The 27,517-nt window shown below is 45.3% G+C and overlaps 1 protein-coding gene across 3 annotated transcripts in view; it reads right to left on the bottom strand.

Annotated features, from left to right (window-relative positions):
• igsf21a (immunoglobin superfamily, member 21a) overlaps positions 1–27,517 on the bottom strand; it is a 158,502-nt gene that overhangs the window by 94,270 nt on the left and 36,715 nt on the right. For 2 of the 3 annotated variants that reach the window (XM_035520667.2, XM_081705611.1), the window contains exon 2: positions 4,896–5,008. In XM_035520667.2, coding sequence (XP_035376560.1) covers positions 4,896–5,008 — 113 coding nt within the window. Of the gene's footprint in view, positions 1–4,762; positions 4,790–4,895; positions 5,009–27,517 lie in introns of those variants that run through there. The other variant, XM_081705610.1, reaches the window with a different exon arrangement.

Here is a 27,517-nt window from a genome sequence, read left to right as displayed (position 1 = left end):
ACTCGGTCTGCTGAAAAACATGTACGTACATATGCCGACAAGTAAAGCCCGTTGACAGAAGGCACGTTCACGTAGCCGCTGTCAGGGTTGCGGCAGCATGAGCAGACTAGCGAGCAGTGAGTGACAGTCAGCAAGCAGCCGAGCATAAAGTCTGCAGCCTTCAGCGCAGAGGCGTCCATCAGGCCCGGGCATGGGCCATCTCTTCATTAGATTGCCATGATCGGAACAGGCACGGAGTGCGGCGAAGCACCAGGCAGTTTAACTGAAGAAAAACTCTCCATGGACCTTCCCAAGATTCCAAGCACCCTTAAGTTGCTCACGCGTAGTGCGTCAACGGTTTCAGAGTGATAATGCGCTACTTATAGCTCCAGCTAACGGACGCTCTGTTTGCAATAACATTGTCTCCGCGGCATTACGGGAGTCATGGTGGTCTAATCCACAGTCCGCCTGGAATTACTAGAAACAAACTGTGACAGGAGTGTCTGGATGTAATCACGGACTTTCGAAACACATTTATGCTTTTGCTTAACTGGTATTAGTTTCACTAATACTTTCGCTACTTTTCGCTGCAGTAGAGGTTACAAAGACAACGGGTTTCTCTCTAGAATTTTATATATCTACATGCGGTAAAGGGCATTACCGGGTGAGAAAGCCACTTAAAATGCAGGACGTTAAATCTGCCTTTTTTATATCGTTTAATAGTTTACTTAAATTCCACTAAAAACTGTAAGGGTTCAAGTGGACATATTCTTAATACTTACTAGGTTTTGGGTAAATGAGTTAGTGATCTCACGGGCTATTCCCCCAGATTATCTTTGAATCTTAATTATGTTTTGTGTATTTCAGGTACAACAAGGCAACAAAGAAGATCAAATATTTTGGTCTGACCCCCAATTTCTGTGTTATTATTGAAAAAAATCCCAAAAATCTTAAATATGATTTACACCTAAGTTAACACCCTAAAATCATAAAGTACATACATACATGCATACATAAACACACACATACATACATAGCTACACACTCACCTACATAAATACCTTTACAGAGGTTTTGCAATTTGGCAACATCATGGCTACACTGTATAAACAAAAACAATATATCCTTACATGTGCATTTATGGCATATATGGGAGCATGCACACTAGATCCTTTATGGGCTGTAATCTCTATGGTCCTCAATGAACTCGACCAATGGGGCGTAGCCGGGGGGGTGGGTGGGTTGCGTGAGCATGGAGCTTAACTCATCTTTGCTGCTGCAGCAGAACTAGAGCACAGGAATCTTTTTTTCCAATCAAGGAAAAAAAAAAAATCTAATTTGCGTATTGTCTCCATTTGTTGGGATGAGTTCCCCCCCCCCCCCCCCAGCAGACATAGAGCTACTCAGTGGTAATCTCCTACATCTGGAGTGGTTGAGTGTTGCCTGCGCACTCTCGCATGTGTATATGCTTTGAAGCTGCAGGTTATGTGCTGGTGTGTGGTACAAAAACCCTCAGACGTGGGCTGTCAAGATAAGGGCACCTGGTAATGAAGAGCGCAGCACTGCGGTTTTTAATTCCGCCCACTGCCGGTGCCTCATCAGATGCTTCGATTAGGCACCCAGGTTCCCCGCAGTGGGGCTGAACCCTACCTATATCTGAGCGAGGTTCAGATACGAGAAGCCAACAACAGTTTAGCCAAACACAAGGCAGATGTTAAAGAGACATTGACTGGCAAGCGTGGATAATTGATTCACGATGTGTTTGGGAATTACAAGGGAGAAAGAACCGGCGCTTATTTACCAACTCGCGGCCTTTGGCCAGTCGTCAAAAGTTGATGTCGGCGGCTTTGTCAGTAGTGGCTCCTGTCAAGCTCTCTGCCTTCGGTGCAAACCTACAGTGCTTCTGAACGGCTAAGCTAGTTGGAAGAGGCGTTCCCAGTGGTGTATTTCTAAAGTGACCTGGTGACCTCAGACCTATCATCAAGGCAGAAGGGTATTATTGTCCAATGCACAAATGTCACACCTTGGTGTTTTGTCTTTATTTTGAGTATTTGAAAGGGCACTTCAAGTGGACAGAGCAATGACATATTTGCATCGTAAAAATGTGGAGGGCTATAAAGGTGACCTTCAGGTAAGCTTCACACAGTCGATCCTACAAAGAAAACCCACACAGAAAGAAACAGGCAAACACCACAAAGCTCCAGCTGGATTCGACGGTCCTGTCGAACTGCGCGGCATGATGTATGAGACTCTGGATAATATGTAAAGCGCTATTAATCTCTTTTTGTCCTGTCTTGGAAAGGTCAGAATTTGCAAAGATGAGACCGGAATGGCTTGAGTCTGGGAATTGGGGAATACAAGACTGACTCCGTGTCACGGCTTCACGGCGGCACACAGCTATGCACCATACACAGGCTGTACACTAGTGATAAGTACAAACCTGACAACCGATTCATGGGTCTTTCACCAGGACTTTCCAGCTTATGGTAATACAATCCAATAAGATTGTTCTTAGGAAAAGTCCAACATCATATGTAATGCACAGTTCCATAGGTCACCCATGATTACACTTCTACTACTATTACTACAATTACAACCTTTTCTACAAAGCTTCTACTAACTATAATGGTGCTGGTGAATTTTATTTATAAAATGGATTTATAGGTGATGTATTTATATAGCATATTTATAGCTGAGAATGTTTTCTTAAGCATCTGTTTCCCCCATTCACGGTCAAGCTGCCTGACCAAAGTAGACCTGGAACATGAAAACAGAGGTAGATGGTGTTCTGCAAAGGGCTGTACACTGACCAGTGGCTTTGGGAGAAGGTATTGATCTACCAGACCACGTAAGGCAGGTTCGGGAGAGCACAGTGAACACAAGCAAGTCTACGTGACCACAGGAAGTGAGACGGGGGGAATAGAGTAGGGGTGAACGGGTCCAAGAGACCACAGAAAGTGGGTTTGTGGGAAGACGGTAGATATAAGCTTGTCTGACAGACCATACAAAGTGGGTATGGGTAATGCAGTGAGTGTATGTAGGTCCGGCAGACAACATGCGAGTGGGTTTGGGGAGCAGAGTAGATGCTAGTGAGTAGGTCTGGAGGAACTGGGGTAGACGCTAGTGGGTTTAACATTCCACAGTGAGTGGGATTGAAGGAATGCTAGTGGGTTTAACATTCCACAGTGAGTGGGATTGAAGGAATGCTAGTGGGTTTAACATTCCACCGGGTGTGGGATTGAAGAAATGCTAGTGGAGTTAACATTCCACAGTGAGTGGGATTGAAGGAATGCTAGTGGGTTTAACATTCCACAGTGAGTGGGATTGAAGGAATGCTAGTGGGTTTAACATTCCACCGGGTGTGGGATTGAAGAAATGCTAGTGGAGTTAACATTCCACAGTGAGTGGGATTGAAGGAATGCTAGTGGGTTTAACATTCCACAGGGTGTGGGATTGAAGGAATGCTAGTGGATTTAACATTCCACAGTGAGTGGGATTGAAGGAATGCTAACAGACCCACTACCCACTAGTAGTGGGTTTAACATTCCACAGTGAGTGGGATTGAAGGAATGCTAACAGACCCACTACCCACTAGTAGTGGGTTTAACATTCCACAGTGAGTGGGATTGAAGGAATGCTAGTGGGTTTAACAGACCACAGTCATGTTCGGTTGGTCAGTGCAACCTTGTTTTCAGTGGCACTAGTTTGAGTTCACCATAGTTTTGTCCATATAAAATGGTAACAAGGTGCTTATAAATTTATCACAATTATCAGTCCACTCGTGAAATTATTGATGGGAGGTTTTTTGGTTTTTTGTTTTCTTGAGCTCTTAGACAGCTTGAAAATGTTTGTCCCTTTTTTTTCACTTGTCATTGGTTGAGAATATTGTGTTTGTCTAAACAAATAGTACTTGGACATCATGGCATTTGTAATTCCCCAGAGAAAACAATAAAAAGCTTGCTGACAGTCTTGGATGCTCGCAGAGGAGAGCAATGACCCTGTATATAATACAACAAGCTAAACCAATGGTGCCTAGGCATGCTAATTAAGTGGTTTAGAATAGAGTCTATTTGGTAGGTCAAGAACCTATCTCAAGTAATCTAGAATTTTTTGCAGTATGGGTAATTTATTTGGTACTGTCTATGTAATCCTCATATCGCTCTAAAATTTGCTATAATCTGATGTGCCAAACACAAGGTCTTGCATCCAGATTTGTCCTGGGGGACCTGGTTTGGCCAGGGCCCCTACACTATGGCACACAACAGCTGCTTTGAAGCCTGCTGAAGAGGGAGACTGCAAGCCTGCTTTTCAAAGATCACATCACCAGAGTCAAAGGTCAAGCACGAAGCGCGGCTATCCACCTCGGCAAAATATACCGCGGATGCCAGACATCTGATCATCGTTGATCAAAACACAAACCACAGTCACAAGAAGTGGCGCAGAGAACACAGTGACAGGATACAGAGAAATCCTACTTTAAAATAAGTAATTGAGCCTACCGCTCACACTGTGTAATATACCAACTGGGGCTTAATAAGTGTAAAGTGCCCAGCTGTGATCCATTAAAAAACGGCGGTGACCAGCGGAACATCACATCGGGATTCCCGACCAGTTGTCATCATGATTAAGCTGGACTGTTTTACCGTGGATTCCTCGGATCTAGTGTGGAAAGCATTCTATTTTTTTTTTTTTACATTTTGTGGCTCAAATCATACAAGCAGAAACCACTTTTAGCTAAAGCTTAATGGAACAGTTTTAGTGGGAACAGAAACAATTTTCGTACCATGTTGCTCATACGCCGTGAGGCCAGACACACTCGGGATTTTGAGTGCGCGGTTGTTCGTCTTAGATCTCGGCTATAGGGAAACAGAGGAGGGCCAAGGACAAGGGCGGTTCCTGCAGGGAAAAGTACTCACCCGGTACCAGACAATTTCTCGCAACCTGCCATCAGTCTTGAAGTTGCACTTCAGCGTCACCGTCTCTCCCACAACAACAGGTGGCAGGGGCTCTATTGTGACTGTCAAATACCCTGCAGGACAGAGAAAGACATCGTTACCACAGCGTTCGTTTACAGATGCTCATATGGGTGGACAGCTGGCGAAATCCAGATTCAAGGTTCAATCAGTTTAACAGCCTGCATGCGCAGACCTTGGGGACAAAAGGTGGGCTTTCACTAAATCAGACCACTTAATGTAAGACAAATTGCTATCTAAACGATCGCCCATGAAATTAAAGGTCCTTTTTTTTTTTTTCTGAGCCCAGGCTGAATGTTTTGCTGACATATGTTACTCCATCAGCACAAGATGGAAGATGGAAGATGGAAGGTGGAAATGGGTTGGTGTGTCTCTGTGAAAGATTTTTTGGGATAATGCTATGCTTAGTTCCTGTCCGCAAAGATGTCCCAATTCACAGCGCAGTCGTACTATCGGGTGTAAGTGTACAGGCTGTGGAGAATACTGCTCTACTAACCTGTAGAGAATCAAAGTATCTCCATTTTATATGCAATTGCTGTGAGACAACAGAAGAAAAAAATGCAGAAATTAAATGTACTAGGTGTAGTTGTATATGGCTTCACAAGCATTTGTACAAATTAAAGTTTGTACATCCAATTTAACTGCAGAACTAACTGGATTCATGAGATGCGTGACTTTCACAGTGTGTTGTGTTTCGTAAATGTAAATCTTATGTGCGTGGGTTTGCGCCCTGGGAAAGTATAAATTTACAGTTTCTATTGTGTAGGTAAAGTATGAGAGCAGAAATGCTCTTTTTGCCTAAAGGCATAACTTCTGAAAGTCATGTAACTCTTGCACCAGGTTCTCTCTAGCATCACCTGCTGGACTAACCCTTATAATTCACATATTTGTTTTTCTATTTACATGTATTTTTTTTTTTTATTGGTATTTCAGGACCACATAATGTTTAATATAAACAAATCCTTCTATCCTTGATTAAATATTCTGGCGATTTATTTCAGGTTTTATCAGTGTCAAAGTGTTTGATTGAAAACAACAAGAAGACGAAATATGCAAATCCGAACGCAGATGCGCTGTGCTGTGAAATTGTCCCCCTGTATCTGAAGCTGCGTAACATGCCTTTGCTTCGAGACCCCTCACTCACTTATTTTCTCTTCAAATTGCTGGATATATTGTTTATACCGTTCATCTCCTGTTATGCCGTAACAGCTGGGCAGTTCTGCTTTTGCTTCATTAATTACAATGATCTTTGACAGTTTGCCGTCCATTAAATTACGCATCCCAAGAGCCAAAGGCATTTGAGATTACACCCCAAGAATAAAACCATATTCAAGCTTACTTCTTTTTCGCTTTGACTATTAGCCAACAATTAGACACCAAACTTTTACACTGGCTGTTAATGACCCACATTTGGTTTGGGGCATATGCTAGGCTTTATCAGTTGTTTTCCTTGAATCAGTTTGTTTCAATTTGCCATTAACGATGATTCATGAGTACGACGCTTTGCTGTTTTGCATAACAATTTTTCGATTTCAGATTATGAATAGTGTAAATGTCATATTAACTGTATACAATTGTTCTATAAACAAATGACATATTTCTGGTTTAGGCTAAATGACATATTTATGTTTGCTAAACTTTGTCTGACAATTGTTTAGGAAAGCGTCACCCCATTGGTTACTCACCATGTGAATGACTATAATTACAAAAGCTAGTTCCTGTTTCCACACACTGAATGGAACATGTGTCAATGATCTCGCACAGCGGTCATGACGAACCAGCGCGGTTGGCCCTCCTACGTGAGAAGCCAGCAGGATCCCAGTTTGGCTGAGGTTCTTTCTATTCTCCCCCCAGGCAGATAGTCCAGATTCTAATGACCCCACTACCATCCATCTCCCCTTCAATATCCTCCTCACCACAGGCAGCCGAGGAAAGAGAAAATGGCCGGAAGTGCCTCAGAACTTCAAAGGGGATTGAAATGATTCGGTTATTGGTCAGCTATCTTGCTTCATTTACAGTAATATCGTTTATAGTGATATGTAGTTTGGCACCATCTTCACATTTCGAGAGAAAGTCTGGAGGTATTACATTATCAAATGGATTTTCATCATCTGCAACGATGAAACCTACTGATGTCTTCTGCTCTTGAGCTTGTCGGTGGAGCGCCAGTCAATACATTTAAGAATTTACCTTTGTTAAAAATTGTCACATACATTACTACTATTGTTGTTATTGTCTGTTATTATTATTGTTGTTGTTTGTTTGTTTGTTTGTTTCACCATAGACCCACTCAAAAACAATATTACCAAAGTGGTCAAAGAAGTCTTTTTTTTTAACAACTCCTTCCTAGTTCCTTCCAATCTGTTAATTTGCCTTAAGGGATGCAAGTCTTTAATTACTGTCTACGGTTCACTCACAATTAATTTATTTATAAAGTCTGAAACATGGGGTTTAAATAACTCTGAAAGAGTGCAGTACTAACATGAAAATTCACTTTTCAATATTATATTTAATGTGCATGGCTCAAAAGGAAACTACGAATTAAATGTTTTCAGTTTGATTAAATCCTTAACATATTTTCAAAATAAAAAAACTCAGTGCATTCCGTTTGGAATTAAACAGAGAGGCATGTTGTAGCAAATTACAGAGCACTTCAATTATATCCACTCCAACATGTTCAAGAGCAAAGGAATTTCAGCAATGGCTACACATCCAGTAGGTCACAGTTTTCATATTTTCAGTGCCATGGAGAGCTCCCAGGCCTCTTCTTGCAATTGTTGTCTATTTCATTTAATAACATCTCTTTAGGATTTGCCCCAACACAAATTACAGTCAAAAGCTAAATTGATAGTTTCGGCATCGTGAGATATATAAGTGGACTGTGTTGAAATGAACATGATTTAAGACTTCTAATAATCAACACGGGGATTGTAGGAGATAATAACACCAGTCCTTAATCAAAAAAGTCAGGTCTGTCTCTAGCAAAACAGATTTTCAGCTCGGTGTGCCGAGCTGTACAGTGTCTGCAAAACCTGTAGCCTTATCAGTATGTCAGCGCTTTGTCTTAGATAGACAAGCCTCACTCTGACACTCAAGGGAAATAAGACAAGCCGGATAAGAACAAATTCTTCAAGCTTTGCACCCTATCTTTGTCTCACAATTTCTTTTCCTCTGTGACAGAGGCACAACTAGCCCCCCCCCCCCCCCCCCCCCACCCCCCAACCCACCCCATGAAATCACTTTGGTACAAACTTTGATTGGCCTTTGGCCTGGGAAAGCAACTCATTTCATCGGTGTCGAAACCTGTCACATTAAATTTAACCAGATCACCAACCATATGTTGTGTGCTCCTAATACCAAATGATACAATTGACACATGGAAGAGCGGATCTCCTCAACGAGCCCAGAACGCCCCCCCCCCCCCCCATCCCGCGGTGCAGTCCGGATGGGATCCACTCGACGGGCTGATGGCACCTCAACATGCTTTTTTAACGGAATCTTCATTTAATCATCACCTCCAAGGGATCGCTGTAATGGAGTAGATTTTAATGGATAAGCTTAGCCAAGAGCAGAAGGTCATTAAGACGGCTGAGAGCTCCTCTAACAAATCCCTACTAATTAGCTTCTGTGCATTCCTCAAAGATACACAAAGAGGCGTCAACTCCTTATTTAGCACCAAAAGATGCAGAACTTCAACAGAGATAAGAAAACACCTGTCAGAACACAATGCGCGCTGCCCAGAGAATCTGTTTCTGCTGTTCTCTTTGCACATCCGTCCGTACCGTGCGCATCCCTGCATCGGAATTCCTATCGCAGAGCATGGCACTGTAATTTCTAACAGCGCTAAATTAAATCTCTGTGTTTAATACACTCACTCCACACTGTCTTGTTTACGGGTGCCCTATGGCATTGTAAACACAGGCCGCGTCTTGTATAGTGAGGCCGACAAAGGATTCTGGTTCATTCTGGTATATGTAAGTCATTCATACTCGTATATGGTTTGGATGACTGCAGTTGTCCTTGACTTGGGATGTTGAAGGGCAGCCAAAATAACCAAAGCTGTTCGCCTTTTAGAACAGGATGGCTGTTTAAAACATCCTAGCTGTACACACTCCAGTGGTGCTAACACATGTGAAGGAGTTGGTGCTTTGAGCAGTGAGTGCACAAACGGATGCTGTTGTAAACAACAACGCTACTTAAAACTCCCAATCATTTTTATAAAAGTAAACAATTGCATGACAACAAACATTTGACAAACAAACAATTACAATTCCCAGAATGAGACTCCATGATCACTCAATTGAAATGTAATTTGAGTTAGACGGGGGGAAAAATGAATATTTTCTGAGCAGCACTGATGAAAATACTGAAATTATAGCATTCGTCAATGGGGGAATAACGATGCATGTGGGAATCTCAGGCAGTCTTGAAGCTAGACATGAGATCAACAACGCAAGGGTTATCACCACCTAAACCAAATGGTTTACCAGAGGTTACCAGAGGTCACCAGGTACATCGTGGCAAAGACAGAGTCACTAGGAGAAGAGCCCCAGGACACTGCGGTGCAAGACCTTGCAAAGCACAGAGAGGAAACGGGATAAACAGGGTGTGGCAGGGTGGAGGAGAAGACCAATCAGAAACCTCGGATCATCGCAAACTCTCCTTGAGTGTGACATTCGACTGAAATAACACAATGCTAAATTATCTTTGGAGCGCATGTCATGAAATCAGATAATGGCACCGTGATATTGGTGCAGCGTTTTGGTGCAGCGTGTATTTTTAATGCTGGGTTAGTATGGAGTGGGATTCCTACAGATCGCCAGCAATGGCGCTTTGCCTCTGAGGCGAGGCAGCCGTGCACAGTATCACGTTCGTTCGCTGACCATGCGGGAGAGGTGCCACTAGCACGGTGACGGCGCACGGGGACGGTGTAATGCTGTGTGACCTCCTGGTACACAATGAGCTATAAACGGGACGGGGGACTTTAAAATAATGCATTACATGGCCTCTGAGCGGAGCCCTGTACTTTGTATTTTATAACGCTTCCCCCAACGATGTCCGAGCCTGAGCGACTGCTTAAAGAGCCCATTACCACACGCCTCCGCGAGGAATGGTGGCACACGCGGTCGTTAATGACGGAGAAATCGCGCGCGGCCTGACTTTGTCCGCCGCTGGGAAATCTAATCGCGAGAGTTTTGGGTTGTTCCGTGTCCACAGAGGAAGGCCTGGGCTTGTATCGGCTATGAAATCTCCTAAGTCCTGACAGGAGCGATCAGTCAGTGGTCAGAGCGGCCAGTTCCAAGTGCTGGTGATAAAGGATCTGGGTTTGAGGTTCACGTGGGTCTCAAATCACGTGCTTCGATTTCTCCTCTTCTGTTGTGTTACATTGTGCATCAGGCTCTCTGTAACCGAGAGGTAATTTAGTAATTTGAACAGAGAATCACAGACAGTATCAGCGCTTTCAGTGTTTGGCTGATTTCTCGCCTATAGGGCTGGGGGAAACTGTAGACGGGATCAGCACACCGACAGTCTAAAGGACAGAAGGCCTCTGCGTGGGCGAGACATCTGTCGTAGGTGTAATCCAAAGAACACGAAGTCTGGATTTCCTTGGGTGGGTGTGTTTGTGTGTGCGTGTCAGAGGGAGGTGGGCTCGGATGGGATATTTATAGATAGTGGTTTTGGAAAATGGAACAAACAGCACGTAACCATCTCATGAGGAGGGCATGTTTACCTCTGCAGGACAGTAGCCAAAATCATATGAGCAGAGAAGAGGTCACAGTGTTTCTGATTTGTTTTGAAGATATACAAGTTCATGATAGCGACAGTCATGCTAAAGGATAGACTGGTAATGACAAAAAAACCCGCAAAACTTAAATGGGAGCATTTTCTGGTTTGTATGCTTGGTAAGTATCACCGATGGCATTGATCTCTGCTGCACTCGGCTGATCAGAGAGCAGATCTGGCACCCATGGCAGGACCAGATGAAAACAACAGAGAAGCTGATATCAGCACTGGTACTGAAAACGCTAAGCTCCTGGTCTCAGTGAGCGGCTGTCTCGCTCTCCTGCATCAGTACGGCTCGTCCTCACAGGAGGCTGGAAGTGGCTTTGACGTGCGCCTGATGATTTTCTCAAATTGCCCACATCTCTCTCTCTCTCTCTCTCTCTCTCTCTCTCTCTCCCACACGAGAGATGGCCTCTGTGAGGTAAGGCTGTTATCAAGACAAAATTCTTGCATTTCTTTTTTTTTTTTCAAGCAAATTATCGTCTGGAAGGGTGTTTACTGAGGTGAACCCAAGGCAATCTTACAGGCATGTATTGTACTGTGAAGCTAAAAAAAACAAAAAAAAAAAACAAAAAACAACAAACAGGGAGAGAGAAAGTTGCCAGTTATCCACTGCTCTCTTCAGCAGACCACTCTGGCAACCTCTCAGTTGCTAACTCATTAGACGGAGAGTGGCTATCTAGAAGCCCTGGCGGTTTGCTATTACTGCCGCACTTTAGCGGTCTAATATGTGCTTTTTACTATAGCCTTGCAACATGTGAGAAGACCGGCAGCATAATTCAAAATATGTTAGTAACAAACCCACCATCTATAATTCTCCAGGCCTCCGTAAATTGGACAGACAGATATAAAGGAACCCCACAATACCAGACAAATGAGAAACTACAGAAGCCCAAATGCATGAGTAAGTACAAAATGTATCATGATTATCCATTACTGTTACGTCCTTCCACCCTGATTCGTTTCAGCAGGGCTTCATATTTCCCAGTTCTGTTTTATGCAGGTCTGTCAGGGATGTGCACAGGTGCCCAGGTGTGCTGTGGGTCCCTGTACCCCGGAAGTGCGCCCGCTGCAGGGTCCCAGTGCCAACCTGCTGTTCACGGTGTTCGTCAACGAGGCCTCCGTCTGCTGCCAGTCGGAGACAGTGTTCCCACGGGTGTCAGGCTTCTGCTCGCATGACTGCCAGATGGAAGACAGATGCGATATCTGAAGACGCAAACGCCCCAACCAAATTGGTGCAAGAGCAGCTGACTGAAACCCTTTTTTTTTCCCTTAACAAACTGCATAATGCCAATCTGAAGTGCGCTCCTTTAGGGACGTGTCCGTAAGGTAGATGCCCCTGGGGCCTGGGAGGTCTCAACACACATTAACCACACTTGTAGGTCTCGTGGAAGGAAAAAAAACAACAACAACAACCATGTCTCATTCGCAGGAGGTCAGAAATGTGCAGTCTGCCCGGCTGGCCTGTTGGCTGCTGTGCTGAGCGTAGCTGGGTTTATATCTTCTGCGGAGGCTTACACTACATTCTATTTCTCAGGCTTTTTGCTGTGCAGTATTGATCTTCCCTGTTGGGCAGATTCTTTCAAAGCCTGCACTCTCCATCTGCTACTCACCCCCCCCCCCCTCCACTACAGGGATCACGACCCACAGCAGCAATCAGGACCCAGACTTTCCCTGAATCTCTGCAGGCCATCACTGCTCAACATTGATTAGTGAACTTCCCCCCCACTACACTCCTCACTGAGATCATTTTAGCAGGTGAGGAGACTCCACAAGCAAACAAAACACTTATAATTAATTATAGCTAGCTGGTATAGTTATATATAGCTATATTATATATATATATATATATATATATATATATATATATATATATATATATATATATATATATATATATATCCACAAACACACACACCACACACACACTCAATATATATGATGTGCTGGATTATGAGCCTGTGGAATAATTGGATCATATTAGCTGGTTGTAGACGCACACAAGGGCTCTGGCGTGTCTTAATCAATCAGGGTCTCCATTAACACGGCATCTAACGAGGGTTTACATAGCATCCTTTCTCCCATTAATAATACAGATCTGCCAAACACACACAACAAGAAAACATAACACACCACGTGACGGACCAAGCCAGATTGCCCCTTTTTATAATTTCGCATCATGATTAATGCTAATAGCTTCCTCAGGCAGTGTTCGCCTGGCGGAACCGCCTGCCGGAAGATAAGAGCGGGCGACTTTGTCTTCAACCGGCATGCCTCTCACTGTGTCACCAAGGATGCTAAACTGCGAGCTGATTTCGGGCTTGCCGGAGACATGCTTAAACGCCTTTCGCATGACGCTAACGAAGCTGGCAGAAGAGAGCATGTAGGAACAAAGCAGACGCCTTCGTTTCTCAGGGGAGTGGATAGTGGACACACCAGATAGTTGGGGGGAGGGGTCGGTGATGCTGAGGAAGCTTCTTTAGAACAAAGCATCGCAAAGCAGTGGGACACAAGGCCAACTGGCCTGTGCAACACAGTCCCACTGTTCCAGTAGTGATTTCCACTCCTAAGCACTCAATAGAACTGGCTCAGTTCTAATTAACTATCGACTGGCATTCATGTTTGAATTGCTTTGTGGCGTCCCTTAGAATGAACAAAGGGTTACAGCATCTTAAAGCTGATCGATAAAGCAACTCATGAATGAATATTATTTGACACAATTGCTTTTAAGAAACGCTGTTCTGGGCAGACTGGGAGATCTTGACCTGCAGTATTTCAGCTCAGCTAATGAAAAGGGATTCCGGGCTCATTTGTCTTATACAGTGCTGGGCAAAAAATGTTAGATTACTGGGCTGAAGTCAGCCCATATATTTTACAGGCAGTAAACCCTCTGCGTCCAATGCAAAAAAAGGACAAAAAGCAAAAAGTAGTTTGCTAGTAAGACATGTCATGCAGGATGGATAATCAGGAAAGATCCTCATTACACATCCTCCGGATCTTCCTGAATCTCCTGAAACTACTAAACCTCCCAATCTCATGATCTCCTGATCCTCCTGAACCTACTAAACCTCTTGATCTCCTGAACATCCCGGAACCTACTAAACCTCCTGATCTCCTGAACCTAATAAACCTCCTGATCTCCTGCTCCTCCTGCTGTTTCTCATATTTTTTCTTGCATTCTTAGAGCTGAGTAACACCAATCAGAATCATTATGAATTCAGTTAAACAAAACACGACTGAAACCAGGTCAAAGCAATCATGAAGACTTAGAAATTATCATCGCCCACAGATGCTGAATAGGAGTATATTTACCACTTTTGGACTGAATTTTTATGACACCCTGAAACTTGGTGTGGACAATCATGTAAAGTAACCTAAGCAATTCGTACGTCATATTTGTCAAGCAGAAATGTGTCATTTTAATCTTGAACATTTAATATTCCAGCTTCCAGTTATAACTCAAGAATGGGAGATAATTTTACTGTAGACAGCTGAAGCCCTTCTGAGGAGGAGCAGCTGATAGTGTAAACACGTCCTGATTGCTTCTTGTTTCAGCTCTATTTTGGCAAACAGGAAACAGAGAGATAAAACATAAATGTCCGCTCTGAAACACGCTTTCTCTGGCAGCGTCCAGGAGACACCACAGACAAATGAGATGTTAATTACTTGAGCTGTAACTTCCACAAAAAAGTTTAGAAACCCGACCAAATCCTGACAGGCTCTGTAGAAACAATGGGTGTCGTGGGAAACAACTCATTGTATTTCTTGACAATGACTAAAGAGAATTGCAATCATACTCATTTGCAAGGCATTTCCAACTAAATTAAGTAATTATTCAGTCACTAAAACAAATAAAGTGAAGGCAGAAAATGTTTATGGGATCGCAAGCAATGATCACATTGCAAATACATGTGTGTACAAATATATGTATAATACATGTGTGTACATATATCCATACCTAGACCTGAAGAGAATTAACATTTCAATTAAAACATATATTCTCAGTTGAGTTTCTGTTTATTTTATCCCCTCTCAGTTGTGAGCAGTTCCCAGGGTTGTAGATCTGCCCCAGCCCTAGGGTGTGGCACCAAATGTCTCTGCCGATTTCCCCAGTTTGTTTAAAACAAGCCTGTGCTTCTTCACAGAGCACTGACGATACCCTGAGATGCGGAGAAGCTGGAGAGTTTCACCACAGGCTAGGCAGCACATGGCACAGCTGTAAAACCCAGTTGCAGGATTTAACTCTGCAGCGCTAAGCCGGGACAACTGAAATGGAAGATTAGTGTCACGTTATTTTCTAAGGATATTTGTGACATGTATATTACTGGGGAAATAAAAGCTTAGGCAGACAGAGTCGTTCTGACATTGATTAAGGAAATAATGGCTCTTATCCATCGTTGCGGCGTTGCTGTAGGCCAGTATGTTGCCACTTTTAATGTTGTGGGTTTTAGTTTGGTTATGTTGCCACCAGCAATAAAGTTTCAGTCTCTCCCATCAGTATTCACGTTCTGTAATTATTATCTATAAGCGTTGTCTATAAGAGGCCTGCAGTATCTGAGCGATGTACGGTGGTCAACAGAGCTGTGTCACTGATTAACAACGATTTTGCTTTCTGTCCAAAAAAGACCTCTTTATTATGTATTGTTGCATACTGTTTCCAAATATGCTTTCCATAGTTTTTTTGTGACAGTATACTCATACGTCATTAGGTATGAAAAAGTCGTATCCTACTGGCGGACCCCTGCCGCACGCTGAAGAGGGAGGTTCCTGAGGCCAAAACAGGCAAAATGCGTACACTGTACATTTCAGAAGTTTGTCAAGTTACACGTTGTTAAGAGTAATAACAGTCTTATTTATGAGAAAGTAATATTTCTATAAGTGTTGTGCATATTTTGGAAAACTAATAGACATACAGAAAAGCTTATTTCCCAGTAGCGTGCATTCAGGAGAGAGCGATAGAGCGAGAAGGAGGGGCAGAGGTAAAGGGCTGGTAATAATCTGTGCACGTGCTGCCTACGTGATCCTAATATTGCACAAAACTACTGTTGCACGCTGAAAGGTCCATTGACCAACAATTAGAAGGAGGTTGGAATTATGCAGCCAGCGCGATCGTGGCGAGCATCACTTCAGGCCTGGCAGAACAAGGGTTGCATCTCTCCGCAACGGTGAAGAGCTCAGCAAAAACCCGGGTCGACCATTGGCTCCCGTTATTCCGGCCGACACGAATGAGCGTGCGTGCGGAGGCCCTCCTGCCCTGAGCTGCTCTGCGTCAGTATCGAGGGGCTGCGATGAGCCTTGAGATGATCCAGGACACTGCTGGTTAGGTCCTTGCCCTCATCGAGGAGCACCCTGTCCGCCTTCTGGAGAAGGGCCTCGTTCGTCAGCAGGACGTGGCAGGCTGACGCACGCACGCAATCAGTGCGATTCGCGGCCTAATGACCGGATGCCATCTGCATTCCACATGGTTTTAATCGGCCTCCTCCAAACATGCCGTGGGCCGGAAGGCAATCAGTCACGTGCTTGGACTGAAGGGGCTTTCATTGCAGAGTACTGGAGATGCTCTCTCCTCCCATCTGATGAGGTGGGCGGTGTGACTGGTGAACTCATAAGTTTTCATTTCCCGGCTTGGAAATCGCCTTTGTTCTCCGGTGGAGAAACGCAAACGTTCAGACAGCACCTTTGCGCGCTTCGTGTTCCTGGCTTGACGGCTATCCGATACTGGTAACTATAAAGTCTTTGTAACATCGCCGTGGTGGAGATAAGAATGAAGCATGCAACAGGGTGGCTCACAGTATAGGTCCTCCGTGAGGGACCCCTGAGGCTGACTGCCATCTCTGCAGGGCACAGTAATGAACCGACCAACTGGCACCCAGGGGCACCCAGCGGCACCCAGCGGAGAGCCCACATTTCCACAGGTGGTGGTTGGGTGGGGGGGAGTCTGTAGCAGCGGCAGCCTGGAGAGCAGTGTGTGATCACCTGCTCTGGCATGGCTGCATCTACAATCACTAACTGTGGGGAGGAACTCTGCCATGGCTCTCCTTCCTTGCCATGATTACAGGAATGATCTCTACTGATGATCTCTACCGATGATCTCTACCGATGATCTCTACCGGTGATCTCTGCTGATGATCTCTATTGATGATCTCTACCGATGATCTCTACCGATGATTTCTACCATTGATCTCTACTAATGATCTCTACCGATGATCTCTGCTGATGATCTCTATTGATGATATCTACCGATGACCTCTACCATTGATCTATACTAATGATCTCTACCGATGATCTCTGCTGATGATCTCTACCGATGATCTCTACCATTGATCTCTACTAATGATCTCTACCGATGATCTCTGCTGATGATCTCTACCGATGATCTCTGCTGATGATCTCTACTAATGATCTCTACCGATGATCTCTGCTGATGATCTCTACCGATGATCTCTACCATTGATCTCTACTAATGATCTCTACCGATGATCTCTACCATTGATCTCTACTAATGATCTCTACCGATGATCTCTGCTGATGATCTCTACCGATGATCTCTACCATTGATCTCCACTAATGATCTCTACCGATGATCTCTGCTGATGGTTCCTACCGATGAGCTCTACCAATGATCTCTGCTGATGATCTCTATTGATGATATCTACTGATGACCTCTACCGATGATCTCTACCAATGATCTCTACCGATGATCTCTATTGATGATATCAACCCATGATCTCTACCGATGATCTCTACCGATGATCTCTACTGATGATCTCTATTGATGATCTCTATTGATGATCTCTACTGATGATGTCTACTGATGATCTCTACCGATGACCTCTATTGATGACCTCTACCAATGATCTCTACTCATGTTATCTACCGATGACCTCTATTGATGATCTCTACCGATGATCTCTACCGATGATCTCTACTGATGAACTCTATTGATGATCTCTACAGATCTCTCGGTTTAGATCCAGCTCTTACTACACTAGTCGGTCCCCCCTACTAGTGGTACTACAGCCTGTGTCCAGGGCATCAAAGCCAAAGTCTCAATCCCTACGGAAACCCTGTCTCCTTTTTGTATTGGATGGAGAAATGTATTGTTTTGGAAGGGAAAAAAAAACTGTGCTATATGAGTCTCTCGAATGCGGATAAATTATGCTGAGAATCTTCAGCTCAGGCAGGACGAAGCGCTCATATGTGTCTACTCCTCATTTAGAGACCAAACTCTGTACATCAAAGAGAAAGTCTGGTAAAAAAGTATCCTGTTCTCTGTATATAAAAACTAAAAGAAAACAATTTATAAATAATGGAAACTCACCTACATTTCAAGCAATAAATATTTTGAATTAGGCCTGTGTTTGGACTCAGGTTCGCTAATTGGTCGCTAAAATACTGTCTGATGTTGACATAAAAATTATATATGCAAAATTATATCACATTATATATTCAGTCCTAATGGCTCAACAGCTGCTCTGAGCTCTGGGAAACAAAACTTGCTGTCTTCGTTTTTTTTTGTTTTTTTTCAGTAAGACCGCCTGCAGATTTCAAACATCAAACCTATCGACTGCAACCTTATAATTTTCAGAAGCCTCAAACACATGTGCAAATGAGAGAAAAAGCTGTAGAAAAATTATTTTGAAGTTTTTTCTTTTTTTTGATGTTGCATTTCCTCGGTTGCCGGCACTTAGACAGTGTTGTTTATGGTGTAAATGATCACTATAAATACATTTAGATCAGTTGTTCCAGAACATGTCATATCCTCCATAAAAATACATGTATATATCTACGGATCTAACAATCTGTCATGAGGTATAGCACTCACATGAGCCGAATGGACCCCTGAATATGGTGTGATTTTTTTCTTTTAAGGGTAAGTGGACATGGGGTTCCTGCAAACACCATCGCCTCCTCCAACCTGCCCCAGGTTTTAGCAGTAACCTTTCAGTGCCGTGTGACCCACCACAACAGAACAGCAACCTGCGTCTGTTCTGCATCTATTGTTCCCAGGCCTACCTGGAACAAATCTGAATCAAACAACCATGGAACCCAGGTGGACAACGATTAAAGGCCCCTGGTAACAAGTGCATGGACAGGTTTTAAGAAGGTAAACATCTCCCCTTCCCGCAGCCGGATCCACGCCTTCGGGTCGGAGCTGGAGTTCTGCACGAGAGAAGAGCACATACCCTCTCTGTCACAGTGTGCGGTTTAAAGCGGCAGGACGCTGACTGCCAGCTCGGGTCACGCATGAGGGCGGACGCCGCAGAAGAGACCAGGGACGCCGGGCCAGAGTGCTGAGCGTGGCCGAAGCACGCGATAGTCCCCGGAATTCGTCCGTTGCCGAGAAGAGCTGAGAGGGAAGAACTTCCAGCCTCCAGGAACTACTCCCACAGAGTGACTCAATCTCTGCTCATAGCCCCTGCCCTGCGCCAGGTCTCGTTTAGAATAAACCTACCCATCTACCCCACGTCAGCGGCTCCTGTGGGCATGCAGACCGTACTTTGGCTGCTCTGCTATCGGCAGTGTTTCTAAAAATTAGCGCTACCAGCAAACAGGGCAGGCCAGCAAGGAAATTATGATATCAAACAGACTGTTGTGCTTGGCTGATGAGGTCCAGTCGGGGAGAGTGTGTGTGTGTGTGTGTGTGTGTGTGTGTGTGTGTGTGTGTGTGTGTGTGTGTGTGTGTGTGTGTGTGTGTGCATGACTAAATGACTGAGTGCTGTGTGCATGCATGATGATGCTCACCGAAACTGCCAGTGTCGTCAAGCTGCTTCCCTGGGGGAGCAGGGTGTCCTGTCAGGGCCAGACACGCTGTGCCTTCCCTATTACAGCGGGAGAAGCCTGTCGTCGTGTCAAACAGGGTCTGTCTGCTGGAGGCCACCTATCACTGCGGTAAAACGAGACCCTCTGCGCTTGACCCGAGTCACCGTACCGGTCCGTAACAATCCACCTCTGCACACTATGACCAGGAGAGATGCTAGCAGCTCATATTCCTCTAACCAGGAATTCAGGCAGCAATTCAGAAAGGAATTCAAATTAAGAAAGCATGGGTATTCCGAAGGAGCCGGTAACTGTGTTTTCTAAGGATCTTCAGAATATTCCTGGTTAGCCTGTCCAGATTACCAGGGTAATGAACAGGTGCCACAACTGACTGTATATGTCATTATATGTCAGTCTGGCCAACACACAATAAGCCAAATTCTTGTCTGTTTTTTTTTCTGAGTATACCTTACTGCTATAGCTACAAAGCAGGTCTGAACAGTGCACACGGGCAAAAAATTTCTAATTACAGTGATAGTGCTACATACTACAGTAGTGAAGTGCTTAGTCATACACATAACCATTTATCTTTAATCATGGTATGTAGAGATGTCATCATGATGTCTTTGTTTTACCTAAGACCACTGCCATAGAGAAATGAATGAAGGAGAATAAATGGATTGAATGCATGTTTTTTGTTTTTTTTTCAGGTCTCAAAAACCCCAGTGATGCAGCCAGAGTCTATACAGCTGGGCTAATGCACTGGGAAAAATGAGTAAATAAGTGGACTGAAAGCGGCAGAGAAAAACAGGCCTGGTATTTTGAACATGGGACACGCTCCATCTTGCCTTTTAGCAGCTCCTGTCCAAGTCCCGCACACAAGCCGCGAAACAGGAAAACGATTTAATACATATGCAATAAAATATGTAGTACTGCCTCTGATGTAAAAAAGAGGACCGCGTTTTACGTCAGAGGCAGTTCCCCTGCGCGTGACTTAACCCTGGCCCCCGTACCTAAAGATCCGTGCGATGCCGAGTCTTTATTGAAGATTGTCGATTAACGGTCCTCGGTGAGAGGTCGAGAAGGGGCTAGGTTCCAGACCTGTGCTGAGTCTGGGTCAACCGCTGCTCAACACTCAATCCTGTTGCTCGAGGGCTGGGAGTCGCGCGGCAGCGCTACGGGAGTGAGAGTGAGCCTTCGTGGGCGGCTGGGAAGCGCAGAGCGCTAAGTGCAGGTCACGGTCTTCCCGCACCATCCCGCCGGGTGTCAGGATAGCTCTCCCACTGCCGGTCACGACGCGGGTCCTTTTCGTGCCCGCCTCGCGGGCCTGTCTACCTGTGTCCGCGGAGGCGGCCAGCGTACAGGCCTGGCATTTTGATCGGACCGGCTCCCCCTTGCCCAGACTGTTAGCCAGCTGGGGTTCTAGTCCCAGGGCTTTGGACCGAGCATCAAAGAAGTGAAGAGTAGATCTGGGGATGCTCATTACTCAAGGGTCAGGCAACCGGTGTGAGGGGAGCGGGGGATAAAAGCCATGTGGGCACGCTGATTTCTCGCCACGCTGGCACGGATTAAAAACGCTGCCAAGCTCCGTGCCCACTCTGCCAACCTGCTGCCGTCTGCCTGCTTTGGTTCGGCTCCTTTTTCTGTCCCTCCATCTCTCCAGATACGCTTTATTGCTTCCAGGAATTAGGTTTGTTGTTGTTGTTGTTTGTTTTTTGCATCGCAACAAAGCCAGGAGGAGGGGCCGAGAGGATGGGGAAGGAAATCAAGTCCACATGGCTCGGCATTACCTCCAACAAGGAGCAGGAACGCAGGGGGCGAATCAGCCTGAGAAGGAAGATGTTTTTATAGCGTGACCTTTGCTATTGTGCAGGGAGGACACCGGTACGCTCCAAACCTCAGTTATTACACTGTAGTCTTGATTCGGAAGTCAATTCACATGAATACTGACTCTCTCTCTCTCTCTCTCTCTCTCTGAACTCGCGTCTGTGTGCCGCGTCTGATTCTGCAGCACAGCAGTGCCTAGTGGAGGGAAAAATTCCCCATACTTAAACAGCGGTGGAAGAGAAGACAGTTATCTCCGCCGCCGCCCTTCACTGAGCGCCGCTGCCGTCTTCAGAGCCCGACCGGAAAAAAGGCGAAACCGGATCGCCGGCCGAATCGTGGCTTTCCTCTGCCACACTTTCAGCCCAGAGCGCTGACCTCTGGGTCACCGTTGGCCAACCTTTAGGAGAGAGATCGAAGGCGCAGAGGGACATCTGTATTAAGGCGCCGTTCGCTGTCGCTGGGGCAACGTGTCGCTGGGGCAACATCGCTGTAAAACGTGGAATCCTGGAAGGCGTCGTGTGAACATGCTTGCGTGGGAAATATTTCCAGCACGTCAGTCGGGTCATTTCACTCCCTCCTTTTGACTAAAATAAGTTGCTTGTATTTACACAAAATGGGCAAACGCGTGTCTCTAGGACAAAGCAAATTAGATGAGCGCTGACAAACGCTGCGCATTTGTCACCGAAACGCATTGACAGAGCAGGTGAGCAGCGGCATGCTTTCAGGTCGTAATTTTTCACTGCCGCGCGTTTGTGCCGTTCTCGTATTTTCATTACACTCCAGAGTTTATCCATTACTGTCACAGCCGAGGTGACAGAAGCCCGTCCACCAGAGGAGACAATTTCAGAGGACAGCATTTTTCACAGGATTAATTACGGCGCGATGAAGGAACAGGGCCGTAACAGAAGGAGAATAACAATTTTCTCTGACCTCCACCCACAGTCTCCTAGAACAGACCCTCAGTGATATTTTCTAGCATTCACTCAGTGGAAGTCATTATCCATGGAGACCCACTGACCGGCGTGCGTTATCAGGCAGGGTAAACAGCAGTATAAATCTCTCCATTAACTCTAGCGAACGTTCTTCGCAACTGTGCGGTGATTACAACATTTCTCACGCCTTTGACTCAGCCCACGCCTGGCGACACTGTCTGCGCTTCAACATCAGCGACGCCTCCTGCTCTTACAGCTACCATCACACACGCACGCGAGCGTGCGCGCGTTCACTCAGGCCGGGTGCTCACGCCGGGGCCGTCGCCTGCTTGAGAATCTCACTGGGCCGCCGCGCTCGCACCCCACCCTGCGTTGAGCATGACCCCTTTATCCTCGCGCCCCGGATCTGTTGACAGAGCAGCTGCTGAAGGAGCAAAGCGACACTCCTTCTCTTCTCCGGCGGAATCCGACAGGTCCATGAGCACTGATGGAGCAGGGGTGGGGCCAGAGGAGTCGAAGATGAGAGCTCGAACCGTCCTGACAAGGGTAACGGCAATCTAGCCACAGCCCTGAGAGATTTCTATCACTAGCTTCATATTACCTTCAGTGTATTTCATTAAGATAGAGCAGGAAAAGCCAAAGGCTGGCAGTTCTGTTTATTGCTCACACTGACAGCACTGAGTGCTGAACTGGTGAGCGTTCCCTCAATCCCTGTGCCTTTGCATCTCACACACACACACACACACACACACACACACACACACACTCACACACACACTCACACACACACACACTCACACACACACACACACACACACACACACACACACACACACTCACACACACTTACACACACACACACACACTCACACACACTTACACATACACACACTTACACACACACACACATACACACACACACTCACACACACACACACTCACACACACACACACACACACACACACTCACACACACACACACACATACACACACTCACACACACACACACACACACACACACACACACACTCTCACACACACTCACACACACACACACTCTCACACACACACACACACACACACACACACACACATGCAAACATGTCCACCACGTCACTTTTGTTTTGGTGTTTTTGCAGTCCTGACAAATCCATTTCCACTTTTTTTTTTTCCTTTTCATGGTAGCTCCAATGATCTCCTTCCTCCAGTCAGACCTCTCATCTGCCGCCTCGGCCGCCTCGGCCGCCTCCTCCCCCTCCTCCGAGGGGAGAGCCGGGCAGAAGAACCATTGGTATTCACGGAGGCTCCATCTAGTTTGGATTCTCCTCCAGCGTCCGGACACGTCCGGCTACAGCCCCAAGATGAGCGAGCTCCTGTTTGGATGGCGAGGCAGAAGGCATGTGTGATAATTGGGGTAAAATGCATTAGGGGCACTGAGGAAAAAATGACTGCACGCCGCTAAGTGCTGGATGAGTCGCGTCCGTCGGATTTATGAGCTCAAAGGCACATGATGTACAATAATAAGGCTCTTAATTCTCCAGTTTACATATGGTGTTAATCATCTTAGCCACATTTTCCCTGGCTCAGAGAGGACACTGGACCACTGACCTCATGCATGCTTCATAATTGTCTCATAACAAATGAATGAATGAAGTTATAGTGCCTTTCTCAGATCTCAAGGACTCTTTACAATCAACACACAGCTTTAACATCCAGTCAACATTCTGGGTGAGAATGCACCCAGAATATGCAGGACATCTGAGAACGTGGACCGTCGTCATGACAATATATGATGTTCTCACGCTTCACTTTTTTTTTTTCCTGGATTTTGGATGCTCTAGCATCATGTAAAAAAAGCCCACATGATTACAGTCTCTCACCTCTCTTACATCTTGGAATTAAACCCCCGGGAAGCGACGGCTTTAAGTCACAGTGCCTCACTAAACACTTCCCAGGCGATTTCTTTGCACCCCAGAGCTCTGGGCAGGCAGGTGCAGTGCTTGGCATATCTGTCAGAATGGGTAATACTTCACACAACCCACTCCTATCTACAAGATAATCATATTAAACTTCATTTAGTGCCTTTCACTAGTCTTGCATACCCAGTCAAGCCTTTAATTATATTTGTAATTATGATTATAATTAAGTAATCCATGGACACCTAAAGAGCAATTGTGTGTGTGGGTACAGGTTATGCTAATTGAATTAATTATTCAGGGTGTGTAGATTTAAATAGATTAATATGTTAAACAAATGGCAGTTTCTCTAGGGGACATGGAGCAAACGTTTCCCCGTGAGGTTTGGGTCCCAACATATGGAGATTGGGTGGAGCTCCTGGATCTAAACCCACAAACATACACACACACAGACACGCATACACGCACACACACATACTGTGCAACAGGCTACACTGACTGTAAGCAAAATTCTAAAATATTCTTTACAATCTGGCTTGGATCTCCAAGGGAAGATGAGGAAGAAACAGATGAATGTTCACACGAGGTTTTTCCCGCTCAGCTTCTGTATGGGAGCTTTGGGTCTGAGCTTTAGTGACACAGCACGCACGCCCCAAATGTCACCATATTCATATACAATTATCTCTGCTCCGCACTGTCAGCTGCTGAACAAACTTATGGGATGTAGTACAACTTGAGAGAAAGAGAGAGAGAAAGAGAGTGAGAGGAGAGAGAGAGAATTAGCAGGAGAGAAACGACGCCCACCCACACAAAAATCAATTCCGTTCACATGACAGACCATAAAAAGGATTCCCGCTGGCAGGGGCTCCTTAAAGGGAGAGTTTTCTCTTTCAACTTCAGTACGCTAACTGTGTTGCTGTAATTGCATGATAGTGGGCTAAAAACACAAAGCAACCCGCATGTCTCTGGAGCGGCGTGCTTAAATCCGGGCTACACTTCAATATGCTGGTCGATACAAACAACTTAAAAGTTCTGCGTACAGGGACACCACCACAACATGGCTTCTGACAGCACTTTTCAGACAGCCCTGCGAGAGGGCCGCAACTGCAGAGAGAGCACGTGGAGTGCAGGACTGGGGCAAAGAAGGACAGGTAGGCGTGTCATTAAGACAGAAGCCGCTAAACACACGCCTACTCACTGCAGGACCTGCCCCCGTCTTACGGCTCCGCCCCCGGCTGCCAGATTTATCCGAAAGAACCACCCGCACCCACGCTCGGTGACTCAGCGCTTTAGGGCTTGGAGGTGCATTTTGTAGGCGTGCGGTTACAGACTGTGTTCAGACTGTTGCCAGGAATACTGTGTCAACCACTCTACTATGCTCTGCTCTGGACTGGTGCTTTGGGTGGCGAATCATCACAGTAGTGACACAGGCATGACCAGTGGTGCGTGATTGCCTGGTGCCAGTGCAGAGTTGCAGCATTGCAGTGTTACCATGCTGTACTGGAATCACTGCATCACTGCTGGAGTTTCTACATGTGTAGTCCAACTGTACTCATGGCAGTTGGACTATAGGATTTAACTGTACACTATGTGTTGCTTCTATTAAACAAATACAATTTCTAATTCTTTGGGTAATGAAGTATGAGGTTCATATATGGCCTTCTGTATATGCCTGTATGTGTGTATGTATATGTGTGGGAGGGAGCGTAGGTGGGTGGGTGGGTGGGTGTGTGTGAGTGTGTGAGCGTTTGTGGTCAGAAGTAATTGAATTTCTCTTGAACAGCTCCAGTGTCTTCCGGTGAACATGTTGTGGCTAAATCACCCCAGATCCCACAGTAACACGCACTATCCTGTCAGCTGCCTCCATGTAGGGCGTCTCATGCAGTCTGTACTCTGTCTGTGCTAGAGGATGAAAGGCCTTGTGCTCTGTACTTTTACCAGACAGCCAGTGGAGCAACAATCCTAACAAACCCTAACCCCAACACTGCACAACAACCCTAACACTGCACAATAACCCAGACACTGCTACAATAACCCCAACACTGCACAACAACCCTAACACTGCTACAATAACCCCAACACTGTACAACAAACCTAACACTGCTACAATAACCCCAACATTGCACAACAAACCTAACACTGCTACAATAACCCCAACACTGCACAACAACCATAACACTGCTCAATAACCCCAACACTGCTACAATAACCCTAACAAACCATAACCCTAACACTGCTACAATAACCCTAAAACTGCTACAATAACCCTAACAAACCCTAACCCCAACACTGCACAACAACCCTAACACTGCACAATACCCCCAACACTGCACAACAACCCTAACACTGCACAATAACCCAGACACTGCTACAATAACCCCAACACTGCACAACAACCCTAACACTGCTACAATAACCCCAACACTGTACAACAAACCTAACACTGCTACAATAACCCCAACATTGCACAACAAACCTAACACTGCTACAATAACCCCAACACTGCACAACAACCATAACACTGCTCAATAACCCCAACACTGCTACAATAACCCTAACAAACCATAACCCTAACACTGCTACAATAACCCTAAAACTGCTACAATAACCCTAACAAACCCTAAACCTAACACTGCTACAATAACACTAACACTGCTTCAATAACCCCAACACTGCTAGAGTAACCCTAACAAACCATAACCATAACACCGCTACAATAACCCTAACACTACACACTAACTCTAACACTGATACAATAACACTAACACTGCTTCAATATCACTTACAAATTATAACCCTAACACTGATACAATAATGCTAACAAACTATAACCCCAACACTGCTACAATAACCCTAACACTGCACAATAACCCTAACACTGCTAAAATAACCCTAACACTGCTACAATAACACTAACAAACTATAACCCCAACACTGATACAATAACCCCAACACTTCTACAATAACCCTAACACTGCACAATAACACTAAAAACCATAACCCTAACACTGCTAAAATAACCCTAACACTGCACAATAACCCTAACACTGCAAAATAACCCTAACACTGCACAATAACCCTAACACTGCTAAAATAACCCTAACACTGCACAATAACCCTAACACTGCACAATAACCCTAACACTGCTACAACAGGGCAATGGTAGCTCAGTGGTTATGGTGCTTGACTAGTAATCAAGTTTGCCAAGTTGCCACTGTTGGGCCCCTGAGCAAGGAACTTAACCCTCAATTGCTCAAGGAGTATTCAGTCATAATTATAAGTTACTTTGGATAAAAGCATCAGCTACTGCAATAGTAACCCTAACACTACAGTAGTAACCATAAC

Source organism: Electrophorus electricus, chromosome 22, assembly GCF_041902795.1.
Source record: "Electrophorus electricus isolate QZ-2024a chromosome 22, ASM4190279v1, whole genome shotgun sequence".
In the NCBI taxonomy this organism is placed as follows: Eukaryota; Metazoa; Chordata; class Actinopteri; order Gymnotiformes; family Gymnotidae; genus Electrophorus; species Electrophorus electricus.
The sequence above is the reverse complement of the archived record's forward strand: the minus strand, read 5'-3'. Positions and strand labels throughout refer to the sequence as shown.